The sequence below is a fragment of the Narcine bancroftii genome, chromosome 7, assembly GCF_036971445.1.
Source record: "Narcine bancroftii isolate sNarBan1 chromosome 7, sNarBan1.hap1, whole genome shotgun sequence".
Classification (NCBI taxonomy): Eukaryota; Metazoa; Chordata; class Chondrichthyes; order Torpediniformes; family Narcinidae; genus Narcine; species Narcine bancroftii.
In genome coordinates this window covers 93,255,295-93,276,470 of record NC_091475.1, presented here as the reverse complement: position 1 = coordinate 93,276,470, position 21,176 = coordinate 93,255,295, and the positions used below count along the sequence as shown (strand labels likewise).

General features: G+C 37.8%; 1 protein-coding gene across 1 annotated transcript in view; it reads left to right on the top strand.

The window, feature by feature from the left end:
- Positions 1 to 6,329: 6,329 nt before the first annotated feature.
- Positions 6,330 to 21,176, top strand: part of nectin3b (nectin cell adhesion molecule 3b) — a gene marked incomplete at its 5' end in the record, with an annotated part of 43,275 nt that continues 28,428 nt past the window's right edge. Inside the window, 2 exons of the mRNA XM_069890615.1 lie at positions 6,330 to 6,684; positions 16,712 to 17,011. Coding sequence (XP_069746716.1) covers positions 6,330 to 6,684; positions 16,712 to 17,011 — 655 coding nt within the window. The remainder of the gene's footprint in view (positions 6,685 to 16,711; positions 17,012 to 21,176) is intronic.

The following is a 21,176-nucleotide window of genomic DNA, read 5'->3' as shown; positions in this document are numbered from 1 at the left end:
TGCGCATGTGCCGCGTGCATATAATGACAAATAGAAAATGCATACAAATATGCTTATATTCGCAATAAGCCCAGCCGATGTCCCCCCCCCTGAGAGCAATATACCCACCATGATTGGTAGGTTCGTTCAGCTCCGCACACAACACTGAAAAGTGCCAATCATATCAAACTTGCGGGCCGCACGAACATTAAACTTTCATATTAAGGCGGGGCCACAAACTATCGTCCCGAGGGCCGCAGTTGGCCCGTGGGCCACAAGCTTGAGATCCCTGCTGTAAAACAAAGATAGGAGGATGAAAAAGAGGATAAACGAGGCAGAGGAAGTTGAAAAAAAAAGGAAATATGAAAAACTGAGGGAGGATGATGAAAGACAAAGAAAATATGACTTGGAAAAGATCGAAAGAGACAGATGGTTTCAATTAGAGAAGTTAAAATGTGGATGGCGATAAGTAAGAGAATTGAGGCTGTAACTCCTGGGGAGAGGTTTTTGGCTAGTAGAGAGGTAAGTCTATTTCCTCCTTTGGATGAGGGAGATTTAGATATATATTTTTAGCTTTTTGAAAAGGTTGCTGAGAGCTCAAGATGGCCAAAAATAAAATAGCCTCTTATGCGCCAAAGTGTATTGAAAGGGAAAGCACATGTTGCCTACTCTAGTTTGACTACAGAGCAAGTAGCAAATTAAGATACTGTTAAACAAGCAGTATTGAAAGCTTATGAGTTGGTTCCAGAAGCATATAGACAAAAATTTAGGAATTTGGTGAAAACACAACCAATCTTATATAGATTTTGCTCGGGGAAAATCTGTATGTTTTGACTGTTGGTACCCCTCAAAAGGAATAAACAATGATTTTGACAGATTGAGAGAATTGATATTAATTGAGGAAATGAAAAGATGCGTTCCAATTGAAATTAAATTATACCTGGATGAGAGAGATGTGGGGATATGACAGTAAATGGCTAGATTAGCAGATGAATATGCCTTAATTTAAAACAATCAGAATAGTAAACCTTTTCAGAGGGTTAATGTGGAACAGATAAGTAAGTCTGTTCAGAAGGTTAATGTGGAGCAGACTGGTAAGTCTGAAATTGTCTGGGGAGAATGTGAAGGTAAGGTGCTAAAGGACAGAACTTCTGGATTTATGTGTCATTTTTTAAAGAAACCTGGTCATGTTATTGCAAATTGTTTGTTGTTGAAAAGTAGACAAGAGAAGGAGGTTTTACCAGAAGCGTTTATTCAGACAATTGAATTTAAGAACAGATGTTCCAAACCTGGTAAGGGTGTCATGGATGTTTTGTGTCAGAGGGCTTGGTTTCAGTAAAGGAGGGAGAATCACAGGTTCCATTTAAAATTCTCAGAGATACTGGAGCTGCTCAGTCATTGTTATTGGAGAATATTTTAACTCTTGATCAAAAGACTGACACAGGGGAGACAACTTTGATTAAAGGTGTTGGAGGTGAGGTAGAGTCAATATCTATTCACATCAGAGTACTGAATTCAGAATTAGTTAAAGGACCTGTTGAAGTAGGAGTTATTTCAAAGTTACCCACGTAAGGAGGCTCATTTTTATTAGGGAATGATTTGGCAGAGGATAAAGTTGGGTCAGTTTTGAGATGAACAAATCAGCTTGGTTGAAGAAGATTGTAAAATATATCCTGCATGTCCTGTAACAAGGTCTTTGTCTAAGAAAATGATGAGAGCAGAGGAAAATCCAGTTGATAGAGACTTGCCCAGTACTTCTGAAATAGTCTTGAAAGAGCAGGTTAATTGTGAGAGTAAGGATTTCTCTTTGTCAAGGAAAGAGTTAATTCAGCAACATTGACTTATTGGCTTAAGGGACAAAGCAGTCAGTGAACAGGAGATTAAAGAAATGGCTCCATGGATATTACTTGAAGGGTGAATTGTTGATGTGGAAATGGAGACCTTGATCGTCCTGCTAATGAAAAGTGGGGGGGGGGTGTGATTCATCAGGTGGTCATTCCTAGAAATTACCGGAATGAAATTTTAAATTTAGCCCACAGTACACTTTAGGGTGGTCATCTTGGTATAAAGAAAACCATGAATAAGATTTTGAGACAATTTTTCTGGCCTGGTTTGAGGAAGGACGTTGTAAATTGGTGCCAGACATGTCGCTTTTGTCAGGTTGTAGGGAAACCTAACCAGGGTCCTCCAGTAGCTCCATTGCAACCTATTCCAATGGTTGGGGAACATTTCATTAGGGTTATTGTGGATTGTTTAGGTCCACTGCTGAAAACTAAGTCTGTAAATCTGTACTTGTTAACAATTGTATACGGTGTCAAGATTTCCAGAAGCTATACCATTAAGGAATATTAAAGCAAAAACAGTGGTAAATGCTTTGGAAAGATTTTTGAAGTGTTTGGATTATCTAAAGAGATCCAGAGTGATTAAGGATCTACTTTTATGTCTGGGTTAATTCAGCACTTTATTTATGAGTTCAGAATAAAACTGATCACTTCATCTGCATGCCATACTGAAACTCATAGCTTTGGGAAGATTTCATTTTACACTTAAAAATATGATGAGGATTTATTGTCTGGAGAATGGGAAAGATTGGGACGAAGGTATTCATTTATTATTTGCAGCAAGAGAGGCTGTGCAGGAGTCATTAGGTTTCAGCCCTTTTGAAATTGTGTTTGGACATCAGGTTAGAGGACCTTAATGTTGTTAAAAGAACAGCGGGTTAATGAGGATGTGCAGTTGGACTTGCTGGATTATGTTTCTAAATTTAAAAATAGGGTACAAAAAGTGTGGACTTTGGCTTAAGATAATTTAGAAATGGCTCAGGGTAAAATGAAGCATTATTTGACAGGAAAGCTCAAGTGAGGAATTTTAAGACTGGAAGTAAAGTGTTAATTTTGTTCCCAACACATGACAGTCCTTTGAAAGCTAAATTTTCTGGACCGTAGGTAGTTAAATCAAAACTGAATGATGTTAACTATGTTGTTAATACTCCAAATTGTAGGAATAAAACTCAGATTTGTCACATAAATACATTGAAACCTTATTATAAGATAAGGGTAGTGAAGAACTGTCTGTATCAGAGGTGTTAGTTGTTGACAGGGTTGAGGAAGTTATGCATTATACAATTATGGAAACAATTTTGTGAGGGTAGCCTTAAAGAAACCGGTTCCTGTGTGCCTGTCTAACTCAGCAATTTTGGAAAATCTGGAGGAAAAGTTAGGCCATCTTGAGTCACAAGAGCAGATGCAATTGAAATAATTAATTTTGAAATATGCAATTATTGTTTCCTGATGTGCCAAAAAGAATATCAGTGATGTATTATGATGTGGGAGAGGAAAGTCCTATAAAACAACACCCATGTAGAATAAACATTCAGAAGAGTAAAATTATGGATCAGGAGGTGGAATATATGTTGAAAAATTATATTATTAGACTTTTAAACTCAGATTGGAGTTCTCCTTGTGTTCTGGTACATAAACCAGATGGAACTGTTAGGTTCTGTACAGATTATAGGAAGGTTAATTCAGTAACTGAAACAGATGCTTATCCTATTCTGAGAATAGATGACTGTATTGATAAAATTGGGAAAGCTAAATTTCTTACTAAGTTGGATTTGTTGAAGTGTTACTGATGTGAGCCTCTAACTGAGAGAGGAAAGAATATTTCGGCATTTCTAACTCCATCTGGTTTATATGAGTATAATGTGTTACCTTTTGGCATGAAAAATGCCCCTGCAACATTCCAAAGGATGATTAATTAGGTCATCCATTTGTTGACATATAGAGATACTTATATTGATGACTTGGTCACAAGAAGTGACACATGGGAAGAACATTATCTGAGAGAAAAAGATTATCCAAAGCAAACTTAACTGTCAATTTAGCTAAAAGTGAATTTGGACATGCTACTCTAACATTTAGGTCATGTACTTGATCATGGCAAAATTGCACCTATTCAACCTAAGGTGAATGCAATTTCTGAATTTCCTATTCCCAATGGTAGGAAAGCAGTGAGAAGGTTTTTTTGTAGGAATGGCAGGATATCATAGGAACTTTTGCAGAAATTATGCTGAGGTTGCTCTTCCTTTAACAAATCTTTTGAAGAAAGGGGGGAAATTTGTGTGGAATAAAGTTTGTCAGATAGCTTTAGAAAATTTAAAGGAGATGCTATGTCATTACCCTGTTTTAAAACCTCCTGATTTTTGACAGATCATTTTCTTTAGCAGTGGATGACAGTGAGGGGGCAGCAGGTGCAGTTTTATTACAAAAACATAATGAAGTTGTCCATCCAGTTGCCTACTTTTCAAAAAAATTTCAATGTTCATCAAAGGAACTATTCCACTATAGAGAAAGAACTGTTGTCTATAATACTTGCTCTGCAGAATCTTGATGTAAATCTTGGTACTTCTCATGAACCATTTGTGATATTTACTGACCACATTCCTCTGGTGTTTTTGAATAAAATGAAGATCAATGACTGTGATTGGTATGTATATGTAGCATATTACAACCAAGATTGTTAAACTGGAGTTTAATATTGCAAGAATATAATCTGCAAATTAATCGTATCAGAGTTACAAATAATGTGATGGCAGATTGTCAAGATGTTAAAATTGATCATGTATAGAAATGTATGCCCTTAATATTGTGTTACATTGTTATAATATATATTCTGTATAGTTATCATTTTAGTGATTTTAAAGTCAGTTTAGTTATAACTGAATTTTAACTAGTTAAAATTCCTTTGAAGGGGAAGTGTGACAGGTTATGTTATATTTTATATTGTATATAGATATGTTTTAAAAGAGATAAATTGTGGCAGGATTTTTTGATGTGTAGGTCATATACAAACACTTCAAAACAGATCTCATTTAAAATACTGGAGTTCTGCTCAAGCCAGACAGGCCAGGCTCCAGGTGTCTTTAAAAAAAAAACTTTGAAGAATTCCTATAGGACTTCACAAGTAGGTGTTATTTGGACATGCTGTGGAATAATGGATTATTGTTTTGGAAAGCAACAGATGAACGAACTCAGAAGATTGGGTCCAGTGTCGCAGTCTGAGTGCAGTTTGCTGTTCTAAAATGGTCATGTGGTTTTCTCTGAGACAGAGAGATTTCACTTCTACAGTTCTGCAGCTGGGACTGGAATATGACAAGTTGGCAAGCTTGTGGAAAAACCCCATTTTGAAGACTGGTTGTGAGTTCTTAGTTCAGCCTGGTCAAAGCCCTTGTGGTCCATACAAGAAGAGATGGCTGGCTGCATAATGTTTCACTTGAAATAGGGGAAAACGGGAAAGGGACTTTGTGATGACCTGAAAGAAAGAGGTTATCATATGGAAAACCCTGATGGGGCAAGTCTCTTCAGCAAGACACTGAAGTGGCTGTTCAGAAGGAATCAGTTGTGGGTGTCCAACGAGCAACAAATCTCCCTCTGAAAACCGACAAGAACCTTCCTGAGGGGTAACCATTTACCTTTCAAGCATCAAAGCCTGGTGCAATTCATAAATGTTAAATTCCGTGCACAGTATAAGAATTGCCTGATACCACTGAACTTGGAGGAGTGAGAAGTCAGATTGGACTGTGAATCAAAGGAATTTTCTGAACTTGCACATTACATGCAGGTGCACTTAGAATTAGAAGGTTAAGTTAAGTTGATAGTAATAAGTTAAAGTTTGATCCTGTTTTCATGTTTAAAGATTATTAAAAGCAACCTTTTGTCTTGATGTATTTCTATTGTTGCTGGGTTTTGGGATCCTCTGGGCTCATAACATTGGAAAATTAAGTTGAGGTAGAAAATTTACCACTATCTCATTTGTTGGAGAGGGCTGAATGGCCTTTTAATGTTATTTATACTTGCTAACACTAGTTAATTTGGATGACTTGTCCTGTAGGTTTAGGCTGCTAGTCTTGGCAAAGTTGTTTGGAATGTTGGAGCGCCACCATCTGTTTAATGCTGTATTATAATTAGTTTATGGAGATTGAGAGAGTTTGATGAAAACAAACCCATGATTCTGTTATGAAATTATAAATGCTCAGACTTTGTCTGAAAGGCTTTACAGCTACAATTTAGCCAATTGCACTTTTATCAAATATCCATTTGCTTGCTTTCATTTTGATCAGATTATGCTATTCAAGGAATTAAATATTTTTTTCTTGCCTCCATAACTTCAGTTACTAGATATCGATTTCTCATTATTGTCCTGATGGAATTCAGTACTCAGAGCAAAGACCAAAAGTTTAAATTCAGCTTTGAAACCCAAGGACAAACAATAATCAGTTTTGCTTGTGTACGAATAGGGGAGCTTTCAGATTCAAGTGGAAGGAAGAGAGCCTTTACTATTGATATTCTTTTTATATTTTAATAGGTTCCTTGGCTGGTCCTGTCGTTGTCGATCAGAAAGTATCTGCAATCTTGGGTAAAAATTTTACCTTAAAGTGTATTGTTACCGTAAAGGAAGATGTAACTCAGATCTCCTGGGAGAAGCAAGAACACGGGACTGCAGACACTGTTGCAGTATTTCATCCTAAATATGGAATTTCAATCCAAGGAAATTATTCAGGAAGAGCTGAGTTCACAAATCCATCTTCGAAAGATGCAACTATTCTTATGACCAAGGTTGGATTTTCAGATTCTGGGAACTACATTTGCAAGGTGGTCACTTTTCCATTAGGAAATTATCAGGAAACGAGCACCGTGACTGTGATTGGTATGTATATGTAACGTATTACCACCAAGATGCAATTTAAAAAAAAAGATTTGTTTAGTTAAATCGCACAGATTTCCGATTAATCAATTTGCCACTAAATACACTCAAAGAAGCATAGCATCAGAAGATCTTGTATTCCTAATTAACAATGCAAATACCGTGTAATTAATGAGATTTTCACCATCTAATCTCAAGGTGGATGAGTTATCAACATGAAATTCAATGCTGTTTGTTTCTCTATTGACGGATCTACCTTATTGACTATCTTAGCTGTTCCTCGCAGCTATTCCATATACAGCATTTAATCAGACTTTAAAAAATCTTCTGTGTATCACTGTGGTTTCTCCTGCTGACATCATTCATCACATTCATTTTCAACCACCTGAAAGAAAAATCTTGCAGCTTAGAGGAGGCTCTTCAATTCGATATGTCGAGATGAGCTCTGATAACTGTTGAATTGCTACATTCCCTACTCTTTCTGTGCCCTGTATTTTGAGTATTTATCAAATCACCGGTTTAAAAGGCACTATTAAATTAGCTTTCAATATATTCATATAAAGTACATTCCAGTTCAAAGTAAAAAAAAATTGCTTTCAAAAAATGTTGTCTTTTTTGCCCAATATCTTATTAAATTTGTCACTTAAAAACAGTTTATCTTTATTTTTTTCCATCAAAATACTTCATGATTTAGTATATTCTATTTCCCCTTAACTATTTGTTTGAAGGAGAGTAACTCCAAAATAAAAAAAAATAAGCTCTCACAATTGTACTACCAATCTACACCTTCAACTATGTCCTCTACACCCATCCAAAACCATGGCATTCTTTATTGAGTGTTTTGTTTCATTGTTGAGCAAAGCTTGTTTTTTGCAGTTTGGCTTTGATTTGTGAATCTATAGAGCCAATATTATTTTAGTACCCTTCTCTGCTCAAAAATTGAGAAGATAAAGCACAAGCAAAGGAATGTAAAAAAACTGCAGTGTACAGAACAGTAAAATAAATGCCTTGCATATTAATTGAAGTGGGATATGCAGAACACAACCTTCTCTTCCATCTGGTCACATTGCACTCAACATTGAATTCAGCGGCTTCTGAGAACTACTTTTTTCTATTTGTATAAGAACAGATCAGTTCTGCTGTAGGTCCTTTGCAGTAACATTGGCTTAAAAATGTTATTTCCTTCCATCATATGGCCTGACTTATTGGGTATTTTCTGCAGCTCTGTATTTCACAGCAGAAGGATAACACTGGCCAACAATTTTTTTCCCCCAAAAGGTTTGCTTCCTGAAAAAAAAATCAGATTTGCTGTATCATGTTGGAAGTTGGAGACACATTAAATTTAACTTTAATTGAATTTATTATGTTTAATCACATAATGATGCTGACACATTATGTTTGTTCAACTGACCTAAAAATATTTTGCTGCTGATTTTCATTTGTACTCAGCATCTGATGCCTCTTGTGTCAATGTTCAAAAATAGTCAGTTAGTATTGATAAATTCCATTTGCCCCGATACTGCTTTTCCATGGTTGTGATTTCATAGTGAAATCTTCAACCACATTCGTCACTGACTGGATTAAGATCAGGAGGGAAGTCGAAGTGTGAATGCAGAGAATGAATTTTCAGTGACATGTTGCATTTCATGGTTTTTATACATGTTAAAAATATGACAGGAAATCTCAAAAATCATTAAGTGATTAGAAAATTTTAAGTTGATTTTCGTGATCAGCGGCCTAAAATCCATAAAATCACACCCAACTGTTCTGGAAGAAAAAACCATAGTTGTCCAGTGTAATTACTGGATATTGTTTAGACTGGAAGATGCTATGAAATTGGCAAGTAATGGAAGTGAGGAATTAAGTTCTAGGTAACTGAGAAATTTGAAATTCCAATAAGTATGACAGTAGACATGGTGTGAAACACAAAAATCTGCAGCTGCAGTGATTGCAGCAAAAATGTAATGCTGTAGAAACTCGAGCAGTGTAACAGAATACTTCATATAGCAAAGATAAAGATGCATACATAGTGTACATGCACTTTTGAAAGGGAAAGGATTTTGCAAGATACCACACAAGAGTGTAACATCTGAGGATATTGAAAACCAGGATTCAAATTGGCTTTGTGATAGGGTTACTTTTGTGACCGAAAATCAGTAGTGGTGTGCTGCAGCAGTTGATGCTGGGTCATCAATGATTGTCATCCAAGCTATTAATTAATTATGACCTTGTAGTTAAGATGGTAAGTAAGCTTGTGGGTAACATCAAAATGTATGGTACAATGGACAGTGAAGAAGTTGAGATGGGAAAGTGGACTAAGGGATGGCAGATGAACAAGTGTAAGGAACCAGACCACCATTTGCCTGGTGAATAGTAGGATCCTGGGGAGTGTTGTTGAACAAGGAGACTTGGGAAGGTTATAGAATGTAGTTCATGAAAGTGGCGCTGTAGGTAAACAGGGTGGTGAAACGAGCACTTTGCACGCATGAAAACAGCTGTCAGAGGCAGAGAGAAAAATAATTCCAAGATTTAAAAGGCATTTGGACAAATACTTGAACACTATTAACATAATGGGATACAAGCCTAATACATGCAAATGGGATTGAAATATTATATGGGCATCTCAACTGGGATTGAGTTTGGCCAAAGGATCCATTTTGTAACTCCCTGACTACAGCAGATTTGGGAAGAGCAAATGTTAGAGTGCTAGAAAGGTTTTGGGGTGTCTATCAGCAAATGCCTGAAGTGCATGGGGCAGGTAGATAAGGTGGTTGAAAGGTGCACGGGTTCTGACCAATGTTGGCTGTGGCATAGAATAGAAGACCATGGAGCTAAAGCTATTTAAAAAAAAAAAAAATTGTTTAGGAATATGTGAGGAGAGTTTGGATCGTTATTGGAGCACAGGAAACTTTAGTGTTTCTGTTCAACCCCAATGCGTATTTCTTTCAGACAGATCATCTCTTATTCAAATGTTTCACCTCTCTCTCTTAGCTGTCTCCACCTTGTTAGAAACATTTATATTTTTCATTCTGCCTAACTATCTTCTTTGTATATTAAAATGCTTTTGATATCTATGCTTTCTAAATTTTGATGAACATCAACCTTGAAAATTAATCTAGTTTTTCCTACAGATACTTGATATGTTAAATATTTCAGTATGGATAGCACAATGCTAGTATGTCACCAGCAACACGGCTTCAAGTCTGGCACTGTCTGTAAGGAGTTTGTAGATTCTCCCCATGTCTGTGTGGGTTTCCTCCAAGTATTACGGTTTCTTTGCACCCTTCAAAAACGTATGGGGGTTGTAGGTTGATTAGAATATTTGAGTGGCATAGACTCATTGGCCAGAGGGGCCTTGTTACCATGCTGTATGTCTTTAAAAACTATTTTAATTATTTTTTGCTTTATTTGGCATTATTTTAAACTGATTTGTTTTTGGAAAGGCGAAGACTTATTAGGGATAGGCAACGTGACATGGAACTTGGTTGTTTCTTGAGGTTACCCAGAAGATTGATGAGGATGGGGTGATGGACGTTGTCTATATGGACTTTAGCGAGGCCTTTCCACATGGTAAGATGGACTGGAAGGTCATATGGCTTGGGATCCAGGATACTGAATCGCCCTGATGTTTGGAGACGTAAGGTAGTAGTGGAGACTTGTTACTCAGATTGGAGATCTGCGGCCAGTGATGTGCTGCAGAGATCGGAGTGAGTCTTCTGTTTGTATGTACACGCAATTTGGATGACAATGAATTTAGCATGGTTGACAAATTTGTGGATGACACTGAAATTGGTGGAATAGTGTGCAGTGAAGAAGGTTTCCTATGATTAAATCAGGATCTAGAGGAACAGGTAAAATGGGTCAGTGAATGGCTAACTCTAAGTGTGAGGTGCAAGTCTTGCACTAGTATGAGTTGTTGGGGCCTGGGGAGATGGACACAACAAAGAGACTTAGAGGTGTAAGGACACTGTTCTAAGAAAGTGATGAAGAAGGCATCTTGCGAGCCTGCTTTCTTCAGTAAAGGCATTGTGTACAGGAGTAAGAATAAAATTTTATAGCTGTGCTGGACAGTGTGATTGCATTTGGAGTATAGTGCATGGTTTTAAATCTTCTCGCAGAGGGAACTTGGGGATAACTTAGAAGATGGAAGAAATAGGACTAGGAGTAGACGGTTTGTCAAGCTTGCTCCACCATTAAATGAGATTATGATGATCTGATGATGCCTGTATTTTTCACCATATCCCTCCTACATAAAAATCTGTCCAACCTTATCTTAAATATATTTACTGAGCTCATCTCCATCCTAAATCTGACCCTGAATCTTGAGGCTGTCCCCTAGTTTTAGTCTTCCTCATCAGTGGAAGCATCTTACCTACCTCTGTCTTATCTGTGCCTTTCATAATTTTATGCATTTCTATAAGATCCCCTCTCATTCTTCTAAATACCAGCAAGTTCAGTCCCAGACGACTCAATCTATCGTCATCGGCTAACTCCTTCATCTCTGGAAACAACCTGATGAGCCTCTTCTGCACCGCCTCCAAAGCCAGTATTAGGAGCCCTCAACTGTTACTCCGGTTGCAGCCTCATCAGAATGCTGTACAATTGCAACATAACCTCCTTTCTTAAATTCAATCCGTCTAGCAATGAAGCCCAGCACTCCATTTGCCTTCTTGGTAGCCTGCTGCATCTGCAAACCAATGCTTTACAATTCATGCACAAGCACTCCCAAGTCCTTTTGCATGGCACCATGCCGCAGTCGCTTGCCATTTTAATAATAACCTGGTCTTCCATTTTTCCTTCCAAAATGGATAACCAACATTGTTCTTCATCTGTCAGACCATTGCCTACTCACTTATCCTATCTACATCTCTATGTGGACTCTCCGTATCCTCTGCACAATTTGGTTTTCCACTCAATTTAGTATCATCAGCAAATTTTGATGTTCTACAATCCGCCCCCTCTTTCAGATCGTTAATGTATATCGTGAACAGTTGTGGGCCCAGCACTGATTCCTGCAGCACCCCGCACACCACTGATTGTCCATCAGAAAAACACCCATGTATCCCAACTCTCTGGTTTCTATTGGATAACCTATTCTCTATCCATGCTATTACATAGCCACCAACTCTAAGCCTTCTTATCTTGTGTGTGGCACCTTAGGGAATGCCTTCTGGAAATCCAGGTAAACAACATCCATATGCTCCCCTCTATCTACCACACTCATTATATCCTCAAAGAACTCCAGTAAGTTTGCCATTCGGATTAAAGAATGCCGCTCAATCTTTTTAACAGGTGATGGATGCTTGGTATGACCAATGTCTTCATTTACCTCAACATTTTAGTGGCCATTGGGACGAAGGAAGAATATTTGGAGCCTCTTGGAACACTATTTGTCTTCAGAAGTTTGGACTGACCATTAACCCAGATAAATGTGTTTTTGGACAAGAAATAATTGACTTCTTGGGGTATAGGATTACTCAGGAAGGTGTGATTCCACTGCTATCCAAAGTTGAGGCCATTACCAAGCACTCAAGACCTGCTACGGATAAAAGACTGCAGAAATTCTTGGGAATGATAAAAAAAAATTACTTGTCAGTTTCTTCTGGGAACAGTTCATATCATTTGATTTACTGTCCGGAAATGCCAAAACCATCCATTAGACTGAAGAGGGAAACAATGCCTTCTTGAAGATGAAGGATTTGCTGACTCATGCCACAATGCTCAGCTACCCAGTTTTAAATGCCCCCACTGCCATTTCTACAGACACTTCCAGTATGAACGTAGCAGGTGCACTTCATCAATATGTCAACAGCAATGGAAACTTTTAGCATGCTTCAGCCACCATCTTCGTGAAGCAGAGAAGAAATGCAATGCTTTTGATAAGGAGCTTTTGGTCATTTACTTATCTATTTGACACTTCCGTTATTTTTTTGGAGGACAGATTTTACTACGTACACTGACCACAAGCCCTTAACATTTGCATTTTCCAAGTCACGGACCCCTGGTCAGCTCGACAACAATGGCAATTATCATTCATTTCAGAATTCTCCACAAAAATACTAGATATTTCCAGAAAATACAATGTAGTAGCTGATACACTTTCCCACTCTGTTCCACTCAGTGTTTTGACTATAGATCAAGGTATTGACTACACAGCTTTGGCTGCGGCCTAGGAACATGACCATGAGACAAACACTTATATGACTGCAATCATGAACCTGCATTTGAAAGATATCCAGTTTGGAGTTGATGGCAAACTACTCCTCTGTGATATTACCAACGGGACAACCACACCCAGTAGTTTCCACATCATGAAAACATCGAGCATTCAACTCTTGTGTATGGTCTCTCACATCCATCGACTGTTCATTTGGTTTTGGACACGGTCTTAAAAAAGACGTTATACAGATGGTGAGGTCCTGCATTGCCTGCCAAAAAGCAAAAGTTCAGCAGCATATTAAGGCACCACTGCAGTCCTTCCTGGCATTTACTCAGCATTTTGCTCCTGTCCATGGACATAGTTGGTCTGCTTCCTCGTTCAAGAGAATACCATTATCTTTTTACAGTAATAGATTTACGTGGTGGCCCGAGGCCAGGCCTGGTGCTCGGGTGTTCCTCAGTTCCCTGGGTGTTATTTTGGATAGAGGACCACAGTTTACTTCCTCACAGTGGATGGCCTTGTTTCGCTTGCACAGCACAACAATTCATCATATGAATATCTATCATCCTCAGGCCAATGGAGTGGTGGAACGATTTCACTGACCTCTCAAGTCATCCTTGATGGCTCAGTTGGAGGACCCAAACTGGGCTGATGAGCTTCCATGGGTATTACTGGGCATTAGAACAACTCTAAAGAAGGACCTCGAATCTTCATCTGCAGAGCTCATGGACAGTACACTGTTGGTGGTTCCAGGGGAGTTCGTGCTCTATCATTCTAACTCCAGCAATGATCCCAAGGAACCGTTGAGCAGGCTAAGGGAGTCCATAGGAAAATTGACCCCTATACCACCATCATCACATGGAGAACACTCTTCTTTTGTTCCTGAAGACCTCAAAATATGTCTTGGTCCAAAAGGGAACAGACGCCCTATGAAGAACCTTATAGATACTCAGACAAACTAGATCGACCTGTATTTTGGCCACAGTCTTTCACTATTAACAGACTTAAACTAACTCATGTGGACAAGTCTTCCCCACTGCAGCAGCCAACAGTCTATCGCAGAGGTCAACAACCTAAAAGATGGACAAACCTTTCTGCTGGTTCTTTGGGGGGGTGGGGTGTGATGGGCGCCGTGTAGTGGCGCTCTGGTGCCACTACAATTCTCAGGAAGCATTGAACTGGCCATGTGATGTTAGTGCGTGATGACGTCAGTGTGCATTGACCGTGTGATTCTGGCTTTTAAAGGTTGTGCGGGTGATGAAGAGTAAATCTGTTTGATTCACTTTAGAAACTCCTTGTGTGGTTATTGCTCGTGGCCACAGAATATTCTTCTTCACACAGGGTGGTGGGTTTATTGACCTAGCTCCAAAAGTAGTGGTAGAAGTTGAGACATTTGTAAAATTAGACAAGTACATCGAAAGGAAAGGTTTATAGGGAGATGGTCCAAATGCAAGTAAATGGGACTAGCTTTGACAGCTTGGATATGTTGGGTCAAAAGACCTGTTTCTGTGTTGTACCATTTAACTGTTTTATACCTTTCTCAGGTGCTATTATGCTTTTGTAATGTGAGCAGAACTCCACACAAACTTTGTTTTTAATACCTTTTTCATGGCCTCCTTGCCATCCTATCCTACTGTCAATGCAGGCAAATATCCTGCATACCTATCATGACTTTCAGGGATTTGTTTACAAACCATTCCAAGATTTTTCTAGCTCTGTATTCTTTTGTCTCATTTACTCTCCCCAAGTCAGTCAACTTGGATTTCCTGAAAATGAATTCCATTGACCAAACTAGTCAATTTCTATTACATATAAACCAGAGCTTTCTTCCTCGCTCTCAGCTTCAGTACCGAATTTGGTGTTGTCTACATCTTGATAAAACATAATCCATGAAAAGCAGGAAGTCTTGTACTCTTCCCTGCAGAATGTACTATTCTCCGGTCACCAAAATAGAATCATAAAAAAATACACATTACAGAGATGGACCCCTTTGGTCCACCTAAACATGCTGACCCGAATGCCCATCTTCACTAATCCCATTTGTCCACATTAGACATTTATTGCTCTGTTCCTTTACTATCCGTGTTCTTGGCCAAGCACCTCTAAAACATTGTAATTGTATCTGCTGCTGCCATCTTCACTGCACATTTGCATACTCTATCTTAATAACATCCTTCAAATCAGAACGGCACAGAATATTCCAAGTCCAATCTCACCGTTTTACACAACTAATGTGACATCCTAATTCTAGTATTCATTGCCATAGCTGATGAACGCAAATGTGCCATCTTCACCAGGAAACTGTATTTGTACAAATCTATCTGTTCAGCAACCTTCCTGAGTGCCTTGTCATTTAATGTGCAAGTCCTGCCATCGTTTAACTTCTCAAAATTCATGGGTTCACACTTTGAATTCCACTCGCTGTTCACCAGCCATTTTTCCATTTGATCAATATCCTGTTGTAACTTTTTCTATCTCTAATAATAGAACTACAAAGTAATATCATGTAAATGATCTTGTCTTTGGATATGGTGTGAGGGTGTTTGGTACTATTAAGTTACATTTCATCCAATTAATAAATTGCGTGAAGCCAAGCAATTAAATGCTTTCCATAGATTTTTTTCATTCTTCAATGCTCATGCTTCATGTGTGAAATTAAATTTGGCTTTGGATTAATTATTAATTAGAGGCAGTGTTATCTGATCCTTATTCTGTCCTTGCACAGGGTACAACTTGAACTTTTTTAATTCAGGCAAGATATAGAAAGATATGCGCCTAATGCAGGCACATGAGATTAGTGTTGATGTGGGCAAAACAGTTGACCTGGATCAAAGGGGCCAGAGTTTCAGGTTGCAGTTTAAAATCTTCGACAGTGAGTGAGGGACATTGAAGTAAAGGTTCCCTTATTGTCACATAAAACTACATTTAGAATGTAACATACATGAAATTCTTTATCTCCCGTAAGGACAAAGCCACTTTGTCCAGTGCCACTCACAGAAATGAGACCCCAGTGAGGAACAAACTCTCAACTTCTGGTTTACAAGACCAGTGCTCTAACCACTGAGCTATCAGAGCCTTTGCACAGCTTTATCTTAAAAGAATTAACAAAGTTATGGAGGGACAGTGTATTTTGAGTTGTCACTGTGTTATATGGGAGTTAGCTGGTACCATTGAGACCCTTGACATCCATATCTGCAATATGGGTTCACAGTTGAAAATGCTTTGACTTGTAGTTGGTTTATGACAATGGATTGGAGGTGACAAGTTAATTGATATTTTACTTAATAGGAATCATATCTCTTGGATTAAGTGCTACATATTAATTAAGAAGGTTAATAGGATATGACTACAAATTGGGAAGCTATGAGGCTCTAGAAGATAGGACACATTGAAGAAGCCTCAGCCCTTTAATATGACGAACAGTTGCTAATTTCTTGCAGTCAGTGTTGACAAGTGCAGATGTTGCCGGGAGGTTTTCCAAACATGATCACTGAACTGTAGCACATGGGGCATTTGGGTTGGAAGGAGTGGAAAGAAATGTAGTTATGATACAGAGCAGTCTTGTTTGAATGACCAACACTGTATTCTGTAGCTGGGCAAATCCTTAACCTCTCATTGCCTGCTTGAATTTAATATGTAATTATGGTGTTAATGTCATGTTCATTTCAATTGGTTTACCACATTCTTAACGTATTTAATGTCAATGGAAAATTTTAAATCACATGGTAATGCCCGTAGTCCTTATAGTGCACAGCATCTAGACAATGGGTGAGACTTCTATTAGTTTTAATATTTGTGCGATGTATCTGTTAATGTTCGTGCTACACAATTATGATAAGTTGCCTACAAACTCATTTCTTAATTTTGTAGTGGAACCCACAATAACTGTTGGGGGTGGCCCTGAACCACTTGTAGATGGTGCCAATGCAACAGTTGCAGCAGTATGCACAGCAGCTAATGGCAAACCTGAAGCAATTGTTTCCTGGGAAAGTGATCTTGATGGAAAACAGGAGCTGACAAAGATTTCTGCTCCAAATGGAACTGTCACTGTTATCAATCGATTCAAGATCATTCCATCCCGATTCGTGAGGAAGAGACCAATAACCTGCATAGTGAGTCATCCACCATTGAATACTGCAATTCGAGTCCCATATGTCTTGGACGTACAGTGTAAGTACTTTATTTGTCTAACTATATTGTATAATTGCATCTAATATACACGAATAAAAATAGTAGGGGTGATACCAAAAAATATACTGTTATGCTGTTAGTTAATGCATAATTGTTGTAAGTAGATGTATTCTAAAAATATTTTGGTGTATTTAAATATAAATGCACTAAAATATAAAATTTAGTTATATTTTAGTTATATTTCATTTTAGACTGGTTTATAAACTACTGTACTTTCACGCATATAACGTGCACATGCATATAACGTATAAAAAATATTCTCATATGGTGTGTACACGCATATACCGCACAGGTGTAGTATTCTACATTCCAACTCATAAGAGCAATTTGCATTTACTTGAGACAGAAGACAAAACACATTCCATAGTCCCACTATCTGCCATGCTGTTATAAGTCTCCTGCGATTTATAACTGATTCAACTTCCCCCAGAGGTGTTAATCACCCATTATGTAGATTATATAACATGTTAACAAGCTTTGGAGAGCATTAGGAGGAAAGAGATAGTTAATTTGCAAGGAAAGAAGGAATCCATTAAATAGATCAAAGACAGAACTTCAGGGTTAAGCAGAATTTTAATTCTGTCATGATTTAAAAAGTCTTCAAAAGAAACATTATCTTGCTAAAAATAGTGTGCAATTGAGAAATTTATTGTTTGATTTGATGTAATGAGGATGATTAAATGGATATCATAGGGCAGAATAATCCTAATGTTGCTTGAGGCCCTTGATATGTTAATCTCCTCCCTCAGGGCAATTAACATTGATACAGTGCAGTGCCTTAACCTGAATATCCTGTTTGTTGGAATACCATGGCACTCAGGCAAAAAAGATATTCCCGAGACTGCCAAGATCAAAATTTTGAATGTTGCCATCTTGTATGTACCCAATTTTGTCTAAATTGTAGGCGTGTGTTTTATTTCCACTACTACTTTCCCACACCCGCTATAAATTGGTCATTTTTTTTTGCTGCTGCTACTACTTTCCTACTCTCACTATAAATTGTGTGTGTTTCTTTATTGCTGCTACTACTTTCCCACACCTACTATAAATTGTGTGTGTGTATAGTTTCAACATGTTAAAAAAAATTCTTGCTAGCGCGCACACACATAAAACGCACAGTGGGTTATCTGGTCTGTAAAAATACAGAAGTTACTATAAAATGATAGAACTTTGCACTTTTAATGTTTTTCATGAGAAACTGAAATTTTGCAGCCTGCAGAGAAAAATGAGGGTTAAAACTAACAGTAAATGGAAAAGAAAAAGGAAGCAAAGTTGACAAATGGTTCGAGGTTAGTGTTTCAAGGCTTTCCAACTAAATTAAGCTGGTGAGTCTGGCGATTAAAGTCCAAGAAAGTATTGGCACAGTGGAGGTAAAATCAATTAAAATGATGAGATATGCAACATGTTAGAGAGGGTACATACATAATCACAGAATTTTAAAAAAAATAACAGCTATGTGCTCTTGATTCTGTGTGGTGTATTTGAATGAGATCATCATGGTAAAATAGCATTAATGCCTCAAGTTAATTGAGCCTTGAGCATTCTGTCTTATTTCAGATTTCTAGAAAATGCTGTTTTCTGCAACACAAAAATCTTTTCCTTGCTCTTCTGTTTTTATTAATCTTCCTTTCTATATCCTTCCTTCAACTGATCAGCTGCATTTAACAAGCCTTCCCCACTCACTCTTAGCCAGTACAAATGCCTTCTGAGTCATTCAGTATCTCTTCGTTCCCATATACTTTGGACTTTCCCTTTGTTCTTGTCATTCCTCTGCAACTTAAAACCGCTTTCTTTTCTAACTTTTCCTGAATTTTGCTGAAAGATCGTGTACCTGAAATGTTAACTATCCACAAATGCTGCTTGACCTGTTGAGTATTTCCAGTGTTTTCCATTTTTATTACCTTGAAGTAATGATCTGGAGCACTTACAAATTGTAGATATTGAAAAGGCTAGTTTTGAATGTAAAGTCTGTCAAACATTCTTCCCATCAATGTGAAGGTTGGAAAATTTGTAAGATGCTTCAATGCCACACATCTAATCTGAGGGTTAAATTCAGTTGATGTTGTTAAACATTGCTACTCTTCTGATGCTCATTATACATTTCAAAGCCATCTTTCATATTCTATGTCATATGTTTAGAACCATGTTCCGAAAAGCCACAGAATATTATTGGAAGTTGAACTGAGTATCAAACTTATTTCATGTTAGATGATTAAATTAAACAGATTGATAGAGAAAAAAACAAGAATTCTCAATGTTGACCTTGTGCTGGTCAACAATCAGAAATACAGTAAAGTGGATATAGTAAAATGTTGTCTGCATTCATCTGAAAGTGACTTCAATCTATAAATGTGATCTGTTTCCTTATTCTCACATTTTCTTGCCTATTCTCTCATAATTTTGTCCTCTGGAATTTGTTTCAACAAATATTTACATAAACATTTCTTAAATTTTATCATGATAGTGTTGTGCCAGCAATATTTCAATATGTGTAGTTATGGTTTATGTGTACCATAAGCATCCAATTCTCAAGATTTGCAACCCACTGAATGGGGTAAAAAAATCTTCATCTCAGTTCAGACTTGATTTAGAGACTGTGACCCCTGATTTTCTGCAGTAGAAGGAAAAATAGTCCCTACATCTTTTTTTTTCAAGCTCTTTGATATTTTTGTTTCAATAAGATCTAATCATTGATCAAAGGATCAAATAAGTGCTGCCACTAACCCCCCTGTTCAGTGCCACTATCACTAACCCACCCCCCCCCCCACCAGGCTCAGCGCCACGACCCCCAGCCCTCTTCCTCCCCGGCCCCTCACCCAGGCTCAGTACCACTACTATCCCCCTCTTCTCCCCCCACCTTGGCTCAGTAGTGCAGCCACTATTCCCCTTCCACCTGTTTGTGATTTGGGTTAGGTTTTATGACTTTCCCTTTAAGTAAGATTGTTGTTTTGTACAGTTACCATACTTACTATGACATCATATATCGTAATATCTGAGTGGACGAGGAGCTCGTTCTCATTCTTGAAATAACCATGGAAGGAGAGTAAGCTCACTCGTGGAAACTTTTCTTTGAATTCATCATTATTATTCATTTATTATCATTTTAATTCATTTATATTTGTTTTAAGTTGAGTATCATTATCATTTACAATATGCTTTATTTTACTCATTATTATGATGTGCAAAGCTATGAAAATGTTTATTTGCTTTTATCAATGAAAAATTAAAGCTACTTACAGCTGCAGTTATGAAAGTTTGATTTATTTGGATGAATAAGATGCAATCCAGAATATTGAGGCTTACGCTTCTTGGATGATAACATCTTTTGAGATTGGGAAATATTAGAAGCTGGGAAAAGTCGTCTATATTTTTTATTCAAAGAAAATTGTTTTATAAAATAGTGAATTTGGTTGGAAGAAAGGTTAAGATTTAAAGAAAGTCTTAGAAAACTTTGGAAGCTTCTATGAGAATATCTTTCGAACTGTACATTTGGAGCACGTCTGTCTAGCTGCAGGTACCTGTAACCTTGAAAGAGAGATAAAAGCTCTATGATTTGCAGAAACAAAGAGCTGTTGGCAGGAAACCCAGATTATGTGTACTATAAACAAATGATAACGCAGCCAGTTTGTAAAGAACAGACAGAACACAGAACTAAGAAATGCTCTTAAAGGGACCACACTAAATAAAAATTTGTTTACAGTTCCAAGAAGAAGCCAGGAGAAGACAGGCTGCAGTGTGAAGAATTAAAGATGGAAAATAAGTCTTGTCAGGCTAAAGACCTCGAGCAAACAGCTCCTCTCATAGAGCTGTCTGATCATGAGTTGAGCCAGCAAGGCGAATGGATAAGGCTTGGTGGAAGGTTAGACTCAGTCACCAGAGAAGTGGTTTCAACTACAAAGCAAGAAGACAACTCTGTAAAGACACTGCAGACCTCATTCATTGACTTAGAGGTTAGTGGAACTGGAACAGACACAGCCATATCAAGGAACCTTGTAATGCCATCACTTACATGTCAAGGTCCAACATCTGTGTTCAAGTTCAGCCAGCTTCTTTGACAACAAGACAACCAGTCGCAGGCCATGGACAAAACAATATATTATCACTCATGGCAAAGCAAAATGAAATTTATGCTATGTTAGTGCAG